Source organism: Hipposideros armiger, unplaced genomic scaffold (genome assembly GCF_001890085.2).
Source record: "Hipposideros armiger isolate ML-2016 unplaced genomic scaffold, ASM189008v1 scaffold_207, whole genome shotgun sequence".
Classification (NCBI taxonomy): Eukaryota; Metazoa; Chordata; class Mammalia; order Chiroptera; family Hipposideridae; genus Hipposideros; species Hipposideros armiger.
In genome coordinates this window covers 1,109,493-1,124,124 of record NW_017731557.1, presented here as the reverse complement: position 1 = coordinate 1,124,124, position 14,632 = coordinate 1,109,493, and the positions used below count along the sequence as shown (strand labels likewise).

The 14,632-nt window shown below is 45.3% G+C and overlaps 1 protein-coding gene across 1 annotated transcript in view; it reads right to left on the bottom strand.

Moving 5' to 3' along the window:
* The window catches only part of LTBP1 (latent transforming growth factor beta binding protein 1), a 371,909-nt gene extending 357,277 nt beyond the window's left edge, over nucleotides 1–14,632 (bottom strand). The window contains exons 1-2 of the mRNA XM_019653802.1: nucleotides 13,932–14,632; nucleotides 12,794–12,864 (exon numbers count right to left, since the gene is read on the bottom strand). Of these exons, the coding sequence (XP_019509347.1) occupies nucleotides 12,794–12,864; nucleotides 13,932–14,422 (562 nt within the window). The 5' untranslated portion in view covers nucleotides 14,423–14,632. The remainder of the gene's footprint in view (nucleotides 1–12,793; nucleotides 12,865–13,931) is intronic.

The following is a 14,632-nucleotide window of genomic DNA, read 5'->3' as shown; positions in this document are numbered from 1 at the left end:
AGGGCCAATGCAATCGGGGCCCTGTGGCACCTGCTCACGCCTGCATCCTGAGCACACTCCCTTGGACGCAGTGACTTTCCACTCGCTGAGCTGTCCCACTTCCACAGCCTCTCTCTCCCTGAAGGACCTCCACCTCAATATGCCCAATGCCAAACTCACCTTCTTGTCAGCCCTCCTTCCCTGACATAATCCTGAGGTGACTGACCTCTCTCTCCTCTTCCTCCTGCCCAGAACATTAAATCTGATTCTCCCTCCTCGATGGATGTCTCTGCACCCCCTCACCCCCCACCCCCACCTTCTCCATTCCCTACTGCAGCCACTGTCATTACACCTTCCTTTCTAACCTGAGGTGGTCAGTCTTCCTCTGCAAACTGCCCTGCACCCCACTGCAGGATCTCTTTGTGTCACTCCCAACTTCTCTAAGACTAGCAAGTTCAGAAATCCTAACAGCTGTCGTTTAACAAGCCTCTGTTACATACCAGGAAGGGTGCTGGTTTCCTCACTTACAGGTCCTGCCATCCTTAAAATGGGCACCGATCTCCATCTTCAGTTTGGGACGCAGAGGCTCCGTGGCAATCTCTGGATTCAAATCCAGGTTTGTGCTCTTGCAGCGGCATTATGGTGCTGCTGGACTAAGCCTTTCCCAGCTACTGGCTCAATATACCGCTTCATCCTCACCACCGTCCCTTCCTCTATAAGCATCCTATAAGCTGAGCAAATCAGACCCTCGCCTGCGGACACAACTCATGCTTCTCACCCCTGGGCTTTTGTTCACACTGGCCTGTCTGCCTGGAATTCCCTTCTCCCAGACTCACCTTGCAAAAGCGTCCTACCCACCTACCTCAACCTACCTCAATTCCCACCGACCCTGCTCAGGAGTGTGTCTAATCCAGCTGGGTTTGATATCAATCTGTCTCCTCTGAACCTCAGTGGCACTTGGTTTCCCTCTTTTATCAGTGTGTGTGCTTCTCTGATCTGCTTCACACTGCAGCATACTCTTGGGTGACAAGAACCAGCTCATCTTTGTGTCCCCACATCTTCTACCCCAGCACTGAGGAGAACACCTCGCATATGACTGATACTCAACCAACACTTGCCGAGTTGAGCAGCTGTTATAAGATGCTATCAAGGAGAAGCCCACTGAGAAAAACCAAGAGTCAGAAGCTGCATGCTTCCCACCTCCATGACTATTTTAAACCATTCCTTATGCTTTAAAATATTGGGCTCCTTTTGTCATCTACAAGTAGAAATTAACAACACTGGCAAATCAAGGGAAGTCGTAAGGACACACGTTTAAGCTCTACAAAATCAATTTTACTTTTCGCAATCAAAGTTGTCTGTAAAAGAAAAGAGTTGGTCATGAAGGAGTGAGCTTCTTGTCTCTACAAGGATTCAAGCAAGTGCAGTCTAAGTGGCCTGAGGCAGAGGCGCCTGGAGGATTCCTGGGTTGGAATAAGGATAGGGCAGCTGGATTAGATGACTGACTTCCTACATCATTTCCAAATAGGATTCTAAGCCACCCGTTTCCCGCTGTCAGGAAAATGACAAGCACGTTCTGTCATGTTATAACAACTGAAGACAGTTCCCTGAAACTTTATCCGATGTCACTTAGCCAAGCATAAATGTGTCACGTAACCCTGAAGTTGTGTAACAATAAAAAGCCAAAGAAGCCCGTGAATTCAACCTCTAATCCCAAGCCCTTATTTTTATCAAGAAAGTCTATGTGATTTTAAAACATATTCCAAATCCACCAAAAGCCAGCTTAATATTTCGATAGTTCCGGTGGTAATTATTTTGCAAACTTTAGTGGAAAGTAAAATTATACCTCTGTAAATCAAAAAATCATATTCAAGCCATCAGAATCATAAAATTTTGTTTGCAAGTAATAATGATTGTGTGTAATGATCCAAAAAGTACGATTAATGCAATTCTGGACACCTGAGGTCTATTAAAAAATATGTTGGCTTAAATCTTCTGTAGTTGCAGATACTTGCATGGGCAAATACAAAAAAAGAAAGATAACATGAGATCATATTTTGTTTTGTAACTTTTAGCAACCAGTTCTGTGATATGAGATAAAAAGAAAAATGAATAACAAATTCAAGCAAAAGAAAATAAGCACTTTCTTCTCAAGTCACAATTTTGTCATCACACTTTCAAAAATCTGCTACAGCTATCTTTATTAGCTATATAACCCTACTTTGAGACAGCAGTAGTAACTATAATAAGCTTTAAAAGTAAACTGTTTATCTGTGAGAGATGAACAAATGCCACTGCTCCCCGAGAGAAAGGATAGCACTCCACAGCCTTAAACAGTTAAAGGGGTGACTAATTTCTTCATGAAAAACTCCTATGTGCATCTTTCTTTATGTGTCACCTAAAAGCTTAATTTGTCTCCCACCCAAATAAAAACGCTGCACAGACAGGTAGAATTATAATACCAAACTGAGTCATAAAAATTACTAAATGAAACAGAACTTTTCTCCACACAGCTGCTTTGCAATGCCGTGCTAAGAATCCAACAAGGTAATCTAAAGATCGCTGCCCCACTCCCCTTCCCCCCGCCCCCCCCACACACATTCAACAGTTTATAAAACAGCCATCAAAAAAGGGTACTCAAGAAACCTGTATGAAAAGCATCCAAATTCCTGAAAATGTGGTTAATGACCCCATACCAGTCTTCATGTAAACAATATAAGTAAATAGTAAAGAATAATATGACTCCAACCCAAGAGTGCTAAGCTTCGGGAAACTCACTCCATGTGTTTCTAAGTAAAATGTTTAAAATGGAACTCCATTAGAACTTTATAAGTTACTAAAACTAAATCAAACTTTAAAAAATACATTTTTACATACCCTATACTTTGTCTCCATATGACCAGTGATAAATATTCATCACTGGATTGAAATCTGAAAGGTAAATGTGAGCTCTAGAAGTACTCCAGTCCTGCACAATGCCCAGAGATCATAATACATGAGGCTATGAATTAACTGGCCAGAGACCTCCTGTCAACTGCATATGCACAGAATAAGCATTGGGTCAATAAAGCAGTTCCCAAATGGTATAATGCAAAACTTACACTTGGTTGTTATTATGCGTCCTTAGAAATTCACAATAGCTAACACTTAACCTACCATTAGGGCAATGTTTTGGGGATTTTTTTTTAACAACGGTTCCCACATTTTTATTTTGCACTGGCCCTGCAAATTATGTAGCCGATGTGGTCTTGATATGACCATTCAAACTCCTAGATGCAGCAAGGCCTGAAGCGAGCATAAACCACAGTCCTCCCAGTTACCTGGCAATAAACAGCCTCTTTTCCTTCAGCCAGTCTTTGTATCTTCCACTTAAAACCCAAGGGCCCTGCCTAACCCAGCCTGGGAATCCAATCAGACCTTGCAGACACCCGTTCCAATGGGCCCTGGCTGCCCCTGAATTATCCTCAATCCATTTCCTCATCAACATCATCCTAAAAGCGCTGGCTGATCCTCTGCCCGGCAGCTGAGTCTGAATTTTCCTCGGAGAGACAGGCAAATCAAATTCACTCTTCTACGTTTACAAGACTCAACTAATGGACCCAACCAGGTCAGAAAAACATGAAAGCTTCATTCATTCATTTATTCAAAAAATATTTATTGAGTATCTACCATATACTAGGCACAGGAGAGATAAAAGGCACCTTTTTTGCACCTGCAACTGATAGCAGAAAACACCCTTAGAAACCCTCAAATTAGCTATGTCCTCCCTTCAGAAAAGACGGTCCGACTGGAAGCACTCCAGGGCAGGGTCTCTACTGTCTTCCTAGTCCACGGCACAATGCCTTCTATACAGCAGGCACTTCGTAAAAAGTTAGTGAATTAAAATGAAAGGTTGAGGCAAATATAAGAAATAGGCCTCTAAGGACATATACACAGAGATAACTCAGCTATAAAAACGGTAGCAATCGTTTTTTAAGTGTTTAACCACACTGAGACAGAAGTTGTGAGAACCAAAGTGTTTTGAAAATCCATGTTTTTAAACAATTCCTCACATTTGGGTCTTTTCATAATTTGAGCTCCATTTTGTACCCTTGTCTACATGGTATTGAAACATTGGGGTGCCTCACCAAAAGTAGCATGCAGCTATCTGTAGACTGTCATATGCTCACATTGGGAAGAAAATATATAATATTCACTTTTAATGAGGTCTAAATATTAACACCATAACTGGTGATTGAAATGTTTCCTCCCCCACCCAAAATATCTTTTTACTTGGAGAAGAACATACGTTTTTAAAAGATCTAATTTTTCTTCAATACCAGGTAAAGTGTCTTTGAATTAATTTATTTTGCAGAAAGAAAAAAAGATACAGAATGCGGAAAATAGTCCCAATTTCACAGGACAAGCAAACCAGCTCTTCCTTCAGCTCTTTCTCCCAAGGCTCTTAGAACAGGCCATTCATTTCCTAAATGCGCAGCTAACAAAAGCGTGTGATGCAGCTGAAATTGTTAACTGGGTTTCCAAGCATCTGATGCATTCCCCAAGCAACTTCCAGGATCCCAAGTGCAGGGCTCCCTCTCTGTCTGACAGTCCTCCTCTTCACACAAGAAAACTTGGTCCTGTAAACAGTGAAGACATGTTCTGAACAAGAACTTGCTCTTCATCTCACTTTTAAACTAAATATTTCAGAAACGAGTAATGCCGTCTGCCTCTACAACAAAACGTCACATTCGCTCCTGTTCCTTTCCTTAGTTTTGCAATACCTCTTCTCAGCATTCTTTGTCTTTGACATCTGTTACTCTGGCTCACCATTTCAAACCCAGGGTCCTCAACCGTAAGTGTGGCTCGGTCAGCTGGGTGCTTGTGAAAACGAGGGTCAGGGGATCACGCCTGGGGGTTCCAATTTGGCAGGTCAGGGGTAGAAACCCCACAGCCTGCATTTGTTACACATCCCACAGGGGGTTGTGATTTGGGGGCGGGGGGGGGTGTCCAAGGACCACAGCTTGATAAATGCAGCTCTGAAGAATATGAAGAAGCGTGACTTAAGCATCTTCCATGTTAAAGATCAGAATAGAGCAAGGAAGGTCCAAAGGTAGAAAACGCACGTTCACTGAAAGGCAACACAGCTTCTTTGGTCACAAAGGCAGGCGCACGGAGTGGCCTGGGCGGTACGGAAAGGAATGTGCTCAGATCACGAGGTGCCCACGGGATGCTGGGAAATTTCTCCATTCCATTGGGAAGGGAGAGAAAACATAAGCTTCTAGTCCCCAAGGCCTGGAGTCCAAAGGGGTCAATTTCCCTGCACCCCTCCTGCCTCCACCGATGAAAAGGGGGGCAGGAGGTGTGGTAAAGGAGGAGGAGATGGATCAGCTAGAGCAGTGCTTCCCAAGCCCTAGCTACATCAGCATCGCATGGAGGCCTTGTTGAAACAGGGTCCTGGGCCCCAGGCCTGATTCAGCAGGTCTAGAGGGGGGCCCGAGAATGCGCATTTCTCACATGTTCCCAGGTGATGCTGCTGCCCCTGGTTTGGGGACCACACTTGGAGAACCCCTAGGTCTGTGAAGCACCATTTAAAGCAGCAGTCAGTATTATGGGGCAGAATGGGACCAATGTACCCGAGAGTTTTACCAGAGCCTCTAACACTCAAAACGGAGCATTAAAAACTGTTCCACAGGGAGGTTTGCTGTAGTATTCATTCTCTCATAACAAAAGGAACTGCTTAATAACATAATCTCGGTATCCCCTGATTTAAATGATTTTCAGCTGGTCTTTCCCTCAGAAACAAAAGTTACTTGTAATGCTTATTAACCACGAAACCTTACTGAGAGTCCATTGTGTACACAGAACTGCCGTGTAGGCCAACTTCCTAATGGATAAAACGAAAAACAGGGACGGTCCCTGCCTTTAATTTACTTATCATCTGTTATTATTTCATCTACAATTACTAAGATATTTTGGACAAACATAACCTTTTCAGTATCACTCTTAAGAAAGAAAGAAACAGAGCTCTTTCAAACGAAGGATTCTCATCTTTGCCTGCACTCCACTATTAGGAGAATAAAGCAAATCACTGTGGGGAGAGCGGGGGGAGTGGAGGACTACAGTGGGGATTTAGGTATTTTTGCTTATCTTCAAACCAACTTCCAGGAGGTGCCCCGGGAGACCATCGGTTACTGAGGACGATCGATCTAAAACCCTGAGACACAGATCTGTAATCCTCGAAATCCCACTAAAACACACAATGCATCTATTGTTCAAGACAAGAAATTACCAACACATTATAGAGAACATTTTCACCAACTGAAACATTTTCGCAGAATGGCCAGAAGAACTTTATTAGTAACATCATCTTATGTTTATATAACTCTTTGGGGAAGCATTTTCATGCATCGCATTTTATTTAACGTGTACTACAAAATGGGAGGTGTAGCCCACAGGTGCTATTGACCCCATTACGAACAGGATCAAAATCACCCAGAGATGGTGAGTGACTGCCCAACATGCCCAGCAGAGGCTGCCTTTGCACCTACCTCGGGCTCACCCCACAGCCTGTAAATTAGATGCAGGGGGGTGGGGGTGAACACAACCTCAGAACAGCACTCAAATGTATTCCAAAACTTGAACCCTCTCACTTGAACACATCCTAACTGTTCTCTGTAAATTTTCTAAGATCACCAGACCAGGACTGTCATCTTTAGTGTTTAAAGGATTTGACATTTTATTTTGTATTTAGTACCACTTAAGGATCCCCACTAATTTGCCTTTTAACACAGCTGTGACCAGAGACTTTTTCGAACCCTCCAAGTTTCATCCTAAGTCTGGCCTTGTGGCGTTAGTGAATGACGCCTTTCTGCCACAGTTCGGGGGGGGGGGGGGGGGGGTATGTTTCCAATCAGCATGGGGTTAGTCAGGCAATCCGGCAATCTGGGCACAATGCCGGCAGTCAGGCTGTGACAACAATTTGTGTGTGGCATTGGGTACTTCACTGCTCTATACGCAATTTTACTTATCAATAAAAAAATAGCAATAAAGATGACTGAATGAATTTTCTATTTAAAACAGTCTTTTCCATGCCTTCAAAGAAGTACTGAAAAATACCAATTCCTTAATAATAAAATCCACTTGCATTTCTAAGTCCCCTTTATTATCTTACATATGTATGGCCTTGCACAGCCAATAAGACCTGCCGGGGAATCCAGCCCTGTCTCCCTTATCACCTATTACTTTAGCCCTCACGGGTGACCCAACAATACTCACTTCTGGGTCCCTACATCAGGCCAGGCCTATTCCCACGCCACGGCCTTTGTGCTAGCTATTCTCTTGGCCTAAAACACTCCTCCTCTAGACCCTTTTGTATCACACAGGTCTCATATGTCACTTCCTTATAGAGACTTCCCTGACCACAACCCCTCCTCCTCTCTAACCTACCATGCTGCTTTATTTTCTTCATAGTACTAAATACCTCTGTGTGCCAGTAGCTAGTACACAGGGGCTCAGTGAAAGTGCAACCAATAATCCATTCATTTATTCATTCATTCAATCATTCATTCATTCCACAAAGGTCTATGTGCACTTACCAGGAACTGAGGATAAAAAGATGGCTACGTAAGATACCTACCCTCACAGAGCTCACATTCAAGCTGGGAAGACAAACACAGACACACACGGACAGAGACAGACACACACACACACACACACACACACACACACACACAGAGACAGACAGACAGACACACACACACACACACTACAATGTGAAAAGTGTTCAATATTCACAAGAATGCACTGAACTAAGTTGGGTAATGAATAGTAATCTCCCCATTCATTTTATTCAGGTTGGAAAGTCTCAGAAGCATTAATGAGTTGACCTGCTTGAACCTTCGCAGCTAATGGCAGAGGCAGGAAAGTACCCCCACTCTTGAGTCAGTGTAGCAAATGATTCAAAGTGAGGCAGTATGTCTGACTTAGCCAATTTAAACAGCCTTTACAATGAAACATATTTTGAAAATGCTAATTGGTAACTATCCACTTGATATGATGTTAAAATGAAATACATATGGGTCTCAGACTAGAGATCCTACTTTTAATTTATAATAACAATAAAGTTCTTACAAAATTGAAAGTGAGACTGGAATTGTTTAGTAATGCTATAAGAAATATAAATATTTTTAAATCTATAAGGACAAAAGATCCTTATTACTATATAATATTTTCTTTATTTAATACCTATTTTCCGCCAGTGGCTTTTTTCTGGTTATATCTGTGCAGATTCTCCCTTAGCTCATTACCAAAATCCCTCTGAAGGTTGCCCTCCAGCCATTTCATCCTGCCCTCTGAATAACTGATTCCATCAATGCAGAAAAGTTGAGCACATCAACTGTGGAAAGCAACACCTTTCTCCACTTTGTCTTCCCATCCATCGACGAAACTCATTTTCCTCTGGTACAGTAGAACCAAAGGCATGTATTAAAAAACCAGCCCATCCATCTCCTAATTACAAAACACGACATTTCGCAAACTGTTTACTTATGTGCATGCCAACAATATTACTCAAATGTGGTGGAGTGGAAAAGCCACAGGGAATAGTGTCGTTGGCCAAGAGCAGTATTTGGGGATCTAAAATTACAGGGAAAATCATACACATTCATTTTATTTCATCCCAAATCTCTATCAGATGATGTTGAGCAGAAAGATTCTAAAATTGGCAGGAAGAAAGGAAAAGTTGTCTTAAAGTTTGGGCCATGCCAGGGCAGCCTTTTGAGAGAGAGCAGAAGGAAACAGAATAAGGTGGTGTGCCCTTTAAAAGCTCTCAGAATAAGCAGTGTGTTGGGCAAGGATAACCACACAGAGAAAAGAAAACCAAATGGAAATGATTGCCAAGAGGTGAGGTAAACAAATAAAAATGGAAGTGGGATTCTTTATATATGATTTAGAACACAGTCTATACAGCACAACAAAATCAGAGATGCTCGTTCAATTCAATTCACATCTGTACTATGGCATGGAATGGAGCTTGGAGCTTGGGTACTTAAAATGACACAAAGAAAATCCTACTCTCAGTGAGCTCCACAGTGATGGGTAGACAGATGCCTCTCCCACCTGGTCCAGCCATACCCAGAGCCAAGTAAGAGTGAAGTCGGTACTCCAACAGACAGAGAGCAAGCCATGATTTTCACCAGAGGATCTGAGAAGCAAAACAGGGGCGTGTAAAAGGCTGGGGTGCCCAGGGAAGGGGGGTCGGGAAGAAGGGGTCCTAAGCAGAAAGGGAGCCCATTCCCCCACCAAGAGCTCAAACATTGTTGGGCAGGAGTCCTGCTCTACAAGCACTTTTCACATAAGACTTCATGCGGTCCCCCAAAGACTCTGAATGATGGAACAGACCATCATTATACCTGTGCTGTGAATGGGGTAACTTAGCCTTGCCCCAGATCTCACAGTCCAATGGGCTATGCCTACCAGAAATGCTCAATCCTTAATAATAAGCAAGGCAAATGAATAGGTGCCCATGAGCAAATATAGATAAATACAGCTGTGATGAATTTTCCCATAAGTACCAAAACAACTAATTTGTGACACACCAACCAATTATGTACTATTTTCTCTCCACTAACAAGACAGGAAATTTCATTAGTAAAACACGCATTTAGAGCAAGATAAGACCAGAGTCTCTCCCTTATCTATAAATCATTGTGCTCAATTACTACATCTGGAAGCTTTTAAAAACATGACCCTGTCGGATATATTATTTTCTAGGTTTTTGTGTATTTAAATAGTTTATAATTAAAAATAGGGTATTTAGTGGGAAAAAAACACCCAATATGTTCCAAAGTATTTAAACCTTTTCAAAATGACTTTAACCACCTACATATCAACAATTTTGAAAATTTCCAACTCTTGCAAAAATAAATATATTTATCAAACATTCAACTAACTAAAGGAAAACTGGATGAAATAATCCTATAAGCTGCAATCTTTGTATCAACTATTCAAAATTGAGCTATACCAATATTTAGAGGGCCCCCACCTTGAGAAGTTTCTAAATTGGTAAATGTTGGGTTTGGCCCCTAAATTCCCACATAAAGGTTCATAAATACTGCCCAGCAGAGGGTTCCTTCTGAATCACTGTTTCTCAAAATATGGGTCACCTTCTTTGGCGTCACCTGTGGTGCTTGTTAAAAACTTGAGATTCTGATTCAATAAAGCATTTTAACAAACTCCTCTAGTGATCATCAGGTACACATCATGTTTAAGAACCACCAATCTAGAAACTCTTAAAACAGACCAAATAAAAATGGCCAGAGTCATAACCAAAATAACCAGTGGCCAATTCCTTATCTCTCCTCCTCCCTGATGCAGCCAAAGTTCCTGCATTAGAGAAGAAGCCCATCAGACCCAACCATAGCCTGTGTGGGAGGGGCCAACTGAGCCTCCGCCCACCCATCCAAGGGCTGTTGCTTGGAAATCCCCAAGTGCCCCAGGGGTGACCCACCTCTGAGTATCCCACCTCTCAAGCCCATGTGCACAGCATCTATGGGCTTATGTTATGAGTCAAATTGCGCCCTTCCAAAAAAAAAAAAAAAAGATATGTTGGAGTCCTGACTCCCTCCCTCCGTACTTTAGTATGTGACCTTATTTGGACCTTTTTTGGAGATAGGGTCTTTACAGAGGTAATCCAGTTAAAATGAGGCCATTAGGGTAAGCCATCATTCAATATGGCTGGTATCCCTATAAAAATGGGAAATTTGGACACAAAGATAGATACACATAGAGGAAGATGATGTAAAGACACAGAGAGAAGATAGCCTTCTCCAAGTCAAGGAGTCTTGGAACAGATCCTTCCCTCACAGCCTCAGAAGGAACCAATCCTGTCAGCACCTTGACTTTGGTCTTCTAGCCTCCAGAACTCTGAGACAATAAATGGCTGCTCTCCTAAGCCACCCAGGTTGTGGTACTTTGTTATGGCAGCCCTTGCAAACTAACACAGCTTAGAAAATCACAAAGTAAATTGTGGCAGTGAAAGCCAATTCAAGTCACGGCTGTCTGGACAGAGAGTTAAGACCATGACCTCAAGAGAGAATGCTGCAGCACTGGACATCCAAGCAGTGTAGGGCAGTAGACAGAACAAATACCAAGAGCTACAAGACCTGGGATGGGGTCTGAGCAATGCCCCCTATTTGTAAAGGGAGTAATAAATCATGCCTGCCTCGCCTGCCCCTACAGGATATGAAGATTAAGAAAATGCTCTCGAGCAGCTCGAAAGTACTGCACAAGTTACCCTCACCCCATCAGCAGCTCCTCGGTGCATGCTCTCATCCTGCTCAGTGTTAAAAGAGTGGTGACACAGCCCTAGGACTCCAAGTCACCCTGTTCATTGCTAGGAAGGACTTGGAAGCAAAATGTGCATTTTAGGGAAATTTCATTCGAGCTCCCAAACATGTTTGAGTATGTTTGGAATATCCAAGACAACAAATAACAGGGTCAGAAACAGCAAACTCCTGTGGTCTGCCAAAGGTCCTTTCGACAAGTCAGGCTTCCTAAGGGCCAGAGGTTCACCGGGCAGACAAACATTTCAATAAAGCAGGCCCGGCAAGGGGGGAGAGCAGTGTGTTCAGGCGGGCCCACAAGGCTGGAGGAGGGCTTCCCAACGAAGGTTTAAGTACTATCGAAACACAGAATTTATGGTTCCTAAATGTTTGTTTTAACTAGTGTTGAGAACACATATTTGACCCAGTGTGAACTTGACCTCAGGGTCCCTCTCCCTTCACCGGGCTGTCTGTGCCACATGACCAGATTTTCCAGTCGACCTTTCCACCCCAGCTCCCAGCATTGGGGCTAGGGCAGCCCTCCCAGCAGCTGGACATTCCTTTTTACAAAATTAAAGCCACTATGACGAAGTCCTTCTGTTTCTTTCATGGACTGAAGGCTTTTTTCAACAAGCAAGTTCACCAGAATGACTATATTAGATTTTTTCTTTTTAACTCATCCACTAGTATTTTAAAATCCAAACCATATACAAGACAAATTGCTAAATTTGACTTATCATGCTGAATACTAATAAGCAGCTGAAATTTTGGATGATTCCAGTCCACATGGTTACGGCTCAAGCTCTATGTAGAGAACACCTAAGGATGCTTAACTTTTTCTGAGTGGAAGTGAAATTTCTGTATTTCCAATTAGTACCAAACAGAAGCAACTTGTCAAGAGGAGTCTCAAAATATGTTTTAACTTAATCCTTAACTTCACAATGCATAGGGGAAATCTTTTCTGATGTCTTCAGATCTATATGCATCATTAATCCATTTTCTATTAACTGGAGAAGCAATGCAGGAAACCAAACCCACTTGTCAATTCTGAAGAACAGGAGAGTGGTTACAGCCTTGGAAACAAGCCTCAAGGAAAGAGGACTCTGGTTGCTCTTTTCGGAAAGCTTTAAAAACTGCTGATGTTTTCATTTGTTGATCTCCATGTTTAAATTCATTGCCCTGGTTCTGCCATATGGCACTTCCCCCAATGGGAATATTTTTTTCCTACCTCCTGATTCACAGGTGTGACAGAGTGATTGATACCTGAGTCAAGGGCAGAGGAATCTTAGATGCATGCATGGTTCTGTACAACAAACTGCGCTGGCACTGATAGCATCATTATGCTGGCTCAGCCCTTCCTCAGTGGTTAGGTAGTAAAGGCTGCAGGTAAGGGGGTGGACTGCATTTCAGGCATTAACTCCTTCAGGGCAGCATCAGCCCAGTGGCGTGACCCCTGTTGGTTCCCCCAACTTTGCCTACCATGCAGGGCCACTGTGAACAGAGAAACTTACGTTTGGTGCACCTCTGGGAGCCAGGGGCCTTACTCCAGCCATGGCAGCACTGCCCTCCACACACATTGACCCTGAAACAAAGCAAGACCCATGAGTCTAGCAGAAGCAACACTCTCTTCCAGAGAACCCAAGCTTCCAGGGGGCCCCCGCAAGCCCAGGCTCCTGCTTCCACATTCCTCTGGTTTCCAGGGACACCTGAGGGGTACCCAGGATGCCCAACCCAAAGCTGCCCGCGTAGAAGGGTAAGGACCATGTATCAGGGAAGGGTGGGAGAACCAAAAAGCCTGCGTGACCTAGAGCTATACAAAAGAGAACAAGGTCCAAGTAAGTGGTTTCCTTAACCCTCAGGGTGAAGTAGAGCTAAATGTCTTTTGTACAGTATCTGGGCCCACATTTTAAATTGAATCTTAGTTTTAGAAGTGTCCAAACAGGGGTGAGATCACAATGCCTGGAAACACCCCTGGGGGGAAAAACACCGAATAAGCAAAACTAGTTACACACACACACACACACACACACACACACACAAACACACACACACAACCTGTGATTAATTGGGGAAGGGGCAGAGAGGGTGTTTGAGTCCTCAATAACAGAAACTTTCCAATTCTGTCGGTGCTAAGACACCCCACCCCAGGAAAGCAGCCCCCACAGGTGCAGAAAAGCCAAGCCCAGAATTTCAAGGATGCTGAGAAGTTCTAGGCCACAGAACAGGAACCAAAACGTTTTTTTCATTGGGGGGGGGGAGTGAGTTGCAAAGAGTTTAATTGATGCTGAGGAATTAAACTGTGGTGACTTCATGTTTACGCCCATCTCCTAGGAGTAGCAGTGTTCGCTCACAGGAGGTTACGCCCCAGGCAGAAATGCCTTTTGTGTTTACCCGCAGCTCAGTAACAATGCACTCGGGGTTTCTCCTCGGTGAGAGTTCGTGGGTTAAACTTCCTCGGCTTCCCCGCACTCCGTTCTTGCCACTGCGCTCCGGGGCGGGCAGAGGCGGGCAAGGAGGAGAAAGCTGACCCACCGCGCACGCCGCCCGCGGCCGCGGCGGGGCTCTAAGTGGTCTTGACCCCCCGGGTCCCGGCGCGGGGGGCGCGCGCGAGGAGGGAGTGAGGGAAGGAAGGAGGGGGTGCGGGCTTACCCCTGCAGCTGCTGCTTCTGGTGAACCTGCAGTCTCGATCCCCCGCCGCCCTGGGTCTCCTGCTGCACTTTGGAGCGCACGACTTGCCTGGCTTGCTTGGTGAACGGGACGGGCGCTGGGTGACCGACGGGCTTAGGGTGGAGCTGCCTATCGGGGCCCCCAGGACGCGCCGGCTCAGGCGGTGGCGGTGGCGGCCGGAGTCCCTGCAGGGCCGCGCCGCCGGGCTGGCTCGTGCGCCGCGTCCGCTCCGAGGGGGGCCCCGGGGAGGCGCGGCTGGGGGCCCCGGCGCTAGCCGAGCTGCGGCTGTACCTGGCGTTGAGCGCGACGTTGAAGGTCCGCGGGCGCGGGGGCCCGCCTAGAGGCAAGGAGCCCGCCGCCAGGCCGGGGCCCGGGCGCACCACGTACGTGATCCTCCGCACCCGGCCGTGCGCCGAGGACGCGAGCAGCCCTGCCCAGAGCAGGAGCCCCCACCTGAGCCAAGCCCCCGCCATCGCGGGCACGAGCCGGCGTCCCCGGCCCCCGCCCGCGGCCGTGCAGCTCGCCCGGTGCGGCCGCCTGCGCGCGCTCAGCTCCCCCTGAGCACTGCCGAGAGCCCGGGAAAGGCGGGGAGGAGGCAAATTCGGCTGCAGGAGAGGAAGTTCTGCGGCCGGCGGAGCGGCCCCAGACCCCAGCCGAAAGCGGCGGGGAGAAGGGGGCGGGAG